Consider the following 4099-nt stretch of genomic DNA (forward strand, 5'->3'; position numbering starts at 1 on the left):
ATGTGGAATCAGAGAGTTTTCTAGGCTGCAGATCCTCTAAGGCTGAGGCCAGCCATTCCCCAGCACTAACCCACATCCCCAGGTACCACATGCACCTTTTGGATCCCTGCAGGGATGGGCACCCATGGGCACTTCTGTCCTGCTGCTCGCTCGCAGCGGGTGCGATCTCAGGTGCCACACCTGAGCTGTGCAGATCTGTATGTGCACCTGGGGCAGCAGGGAGGGCACAGGGGCTCTGACACCTCCTGTCCCCAGCTGACGTGGCCAGGTCCATGGGGGCCAAGGTGGTGATCGCCATCGACGTGGGCAGCCGCGACGAGACCGACCTGACCAACTACGGCGACTGCCTGAGCTGCTGGTGGCTGCTCTGGAAGAGGTGGAACCCCCTGGCTGAGAAAGTCAAGGTACTGGGGCTGGGCTGGAATGGTTTTCCAGGGCAGTGGGAGAAGTGGGAAGATTCCCTCTGTTACTCAGGGAGCAAGTCTGGGCCAGATTTGTTGTTTTGCTGGATTTCACAGAATGACCAGGTTGGAAGAGACTTTCAAGATCATTGAGTCCAACCCAGCCCCAACACCTCAACTCAACCCTGGCACCCAGTGCCACATCCAGGCTTTGTTAAACACACCCAGGGATGGGGACTCCACCACCTCCCTGAGCAGCCATTCCAGAACTTTATCACTCCTTCTGTGAAAAATTTTTTCCTAACGTCCAATCTGAATTTCCCTTGGTGCAGCTTGAGGCTGTGTGCTCTTGTTGTGTCAGTGCTGCTGGAGAAAGAGACCAACCTGAGCACAACCACCTTTCAGGGAGCTGTAGAGATAAGGTCACCCTTGAGTCTCCTTTTCTCCTGAAATTTGAATTCTTGTTCAAAGTACTGGGCAGTGCCTTGATACCACAGGGAAGGCAGTGATGTGGGAAGGGGCTGGCAGAATTCTTAGAGCAAAGAAATCTTTTCCTGGAGCTGCATACCTTCTGATAAAGTCAGAATTTATTAATTTTACCTATAAAAGCAGTAAATCTGTCCAGCTCACTTTCTATCCTGTGTCTCTGAACTGCTGATTTAGGGAGATTTTAGCACTTAGCAGTAATTAAGTGCAACTGATAAACATGGGTCTGCAGAGCATGATTTTATTATTTTCCTTTTGTTGCATGTGCTCAGGCCAACTCTCTTCCTTATTCTGCATTTCCTAAATTACCTGGCTCTGCTACTGTCCCCCAAGTGAATATTGATTTTAATTCTTTCCTCCCAGTTGCATTCTCCAATACTTGGAATTGGTCTCAGTAGTACCCAGTGAAATATTCCAACTGCCTGAATGGCAGTAGGCAACCATGGAAACATGGAATTCCTTCTGAACACCAAAAAACACTCTTTATTTATTGGTTGTGGTGAAACACAGGCCAAACAGAGGGCTGGTAGTTTCCATCTGTGAAAATGGTCAAAACTCAGCAGGAGATGGCCTTGGACAAGCTGCCCCAGCTGGCCCTGCCTGGGCAGGAGGGATGGACTGGGTGATCTCAAGGGGTCCCTTGTCCACCTCAGCCATTCTGCAAAATCTCTGCCCTGGCACTGGACAGATCAGAGAACCATGGAATTACAGACTGGCTTGGATTGGAAGGGACCTTAAAGCTCATTCAGTTCCACCCCAAGGCTCCAAGCCCTGTCCAGCCTGGCCTTGAACACTGGCAGGGATGGGGCATCACTGATTTGTGCCTTGGAGGATCACTGTGCCCATCACCTCAGCACAGAGCTCTAAGTTCTACATGTATTTCACTGTATCCTGGAATGAAAGTCCTGGTTCAAGCTTGTTGGAAGGCGATTCCCTTCCTGTGCTGACCATGGACACTCCTCCCTGCCTGCCCACACTGGGACCCAGCTGGAGGTTCTGCTGTGCCAGGGCATCACCAGGTGCTAGCTCTCTTGGTTTGAAAAGCCAGGTGTCTGTTAAGGAAAGCAGGAGCCTCCCCTGAAATGGAAAATGTAAACCCCCTCCCTCTAAATTGTTATAATCTTGAAATTAAGGGGCTCTCAGGCAAAGATATAGGAGCGGGAATAACAGTTCTGTACTAGGGAAATTACAAATACAAATGCAATAGTACAAAACAAACCCCTGCCAGAGTCAGACCATGCCCTGCCCCCCTGTGTGTCAGGGGGTGGCACAGCCCCATCCCATGGGGGCTCAGCCCTCCTGCAGTGCCAGCTGTGCTGCTGCTGGAGCAGGGATCCTGCACAAGGGGGGAGTTTTCCTCTGCAGCTCCAGGGCTGCTGCAGATGGGCCTGGGCTCCCTCTGGCAATGCAGGGCAGCAGAAAGCTGCTCCTCTGGCAATGCAGGGGGCAAAGGCTGCTGTGCTGCTCCAGGCTCAGATTGGATCCAGGTAGGAATGCTTGGCTCCTCCCCTGGGCGCAGCATCTCCCCATGGGATGCTGGAATTGGATCAGCCCTGCAGGGACACTCAGTGGCCATGGACTGCAGAGATCTCCTGGAGGGAGATTGGCTGTGGGAGAGATAAAGAAAAAACTGTCCCATGGACAGCAGAGAACTGCCCCAGCTCTGGCAGATGGTGACAGAATACACAGCCCCATTTCCAACCTGAGACACCAGCTCACTTCTCCCCCGTGCTGAGCACACTGAGCACGTTCTGAAACCCACCTGGAGGAGCTGAAGTTGTGATTTGTGCTGGGCAGGTGCTGAACATGGCCGAGATCCAGACACGGCTGGCCTACGTGTGCTGTGTGCGGCAGCTGGAGATGGTGAAGAACAGCGATTACTGCGAGTACATCCGGCCCCCCATCGACCGCTACGGCACCCTCGACTTCGGCAAGTTCGACGAGATATGTGTGAGTGCCCCTGGCAACCCAGGGCCCAGCCCTGCCCCTCACGGCCCTGCTCCTCCCAGCCCTGCTCCTCACGGCTCAGTTCCTCACAGCCCTCCTCCTCACTGCTCTGCTCCTCACTGCCCCTCACTGCCCTGCCCTTCACTGCCCTGCTCCTTCCAGCTGTGCTCCTCCCAGCCCTGCCCCTCACTGCTCCTCACTGCCCCTCACTGCTTTGCCCCTCACTGCTCTGCTCCTCACGGCCCTGCCCCTCACCACTCTGCTGCTCATTGCTTCTCACTGCCCTGCTCCTCACGGCCTTGCCCCTCAGTGCCGTGCTTCTCACAGCTCTGCTCCTCAGAGTTCTGCCCCTCACGGCCCTGCCCCTCATGGCTCTGCCCCTCACAGCTCCTCAGTGCCCTGCTTCTCACAACCTTGCTTCTCACAGCCCTGCCCCTCACTGCTCTGCTCCTCACTGCTCTGCCCCTCACTGCCTCTCACTGCCCCTCACTGCTCTGCCCCTCACTGCTCTGCCCCTCACTGCTCTGCCCCTCACTGCTCTGCCCCTCACTGCTCTGCCCCTCACTGCTCTGCCCCTCACTGCTCTGCCCCTCACTGCTCTGCCCCTCACTGCTCTGCCCCTCACTGCTCTGCCCCCCCCCCTCCCCTGCCCCTCCCTGCCCTGCCCCTCACAGCCCTGATGCTGCTAATTAGTGCTGCAGCCAGTGCAGAGCGCGAGGAGTGCGTGGGCAGAGTAAATAATTGACACTCAATAATGCTGTGGAATGATATCCCGGCCGGCCGGGAGATTGGATTAGCAGCAGGAATTGAGTTTGGAATCTTGATTCTGTCATGACCTGTGAAGGGATGGGTTGTCTCGCTCTGTGGCGAGGCATTTTGGGCTCAGCTGCTTGGTGAGAGCTGCTCTGGGCAGTTTTGGGGTTTGGCATTGCTGTGGGCTGGCGTTTGTCTCACTTTCCCCTCCTCCTAGAGCTTGTTGTGTCATGAAAGGTTTGCAGAAATCTGTCAGGGAGGCCTTGAATCCTGGAAATGGAGGAAAATGTGAAAATACCTGGTTCTGTGAACATTTGAACACTTCTGTGAATCAAACATCATCCACGATTCCTCTGCACCCCTTAGAGGGTCAGGAAGTGGCACCAGTGTCAGGGTGTTGAAGTGGTGCTGCCAGGTCACACATCACTGGCACTGGGTTGTGTGTGTTTGTGTCAGAGCCCAGCAGGGGCAGAGCTGGCTCCAGGTGTGCAGGGAATTGTGCTGCTGACATA

General features: G+C 54.8%; 1 protein-coding gene across 2 annotated transcripts in view; it reads left to right on the top strand.

The window, feature by feature from the left end:
- PNPLA7 (patatin like phospholipase domain containing 7) overlaps positions 1 to 4099 on the top strand; it is a 133443-nt gene that overhangs the window by 117303 nt on the left and 12041 nt on the right. For both annotated transcript variants that reach the window (XM_031059253.1, XM_031059255.1), the window contains exons 30-31: positions 256 to 404; positions 2685 to 2837. In XM_031059253.1, coding sequence (XP_030915113.1) covers positions 256 to 404; positions 2685 to 2837 — 302 coding nt within the window. The remainder of the gene's footprint in view (positions 1 to 255; positions 405 to 2684; positions 2838 to 4099) is intronic.

The sequence above is a fragment of the Geospiza fortis genome, unplaced genomic scaffold (assembly GCF_000277835.1).
Source record: "Geospiza fortis unplaced genomic scaffold, GeoFor_1.0 scaffold85, whole genome shotgun sequence".
Lineage (NCBI taxonomy): Eukaryota > Metazoa > Chordata > Aves > Passeriformes > Thraupidae > Geospiza > Geospiza fortis.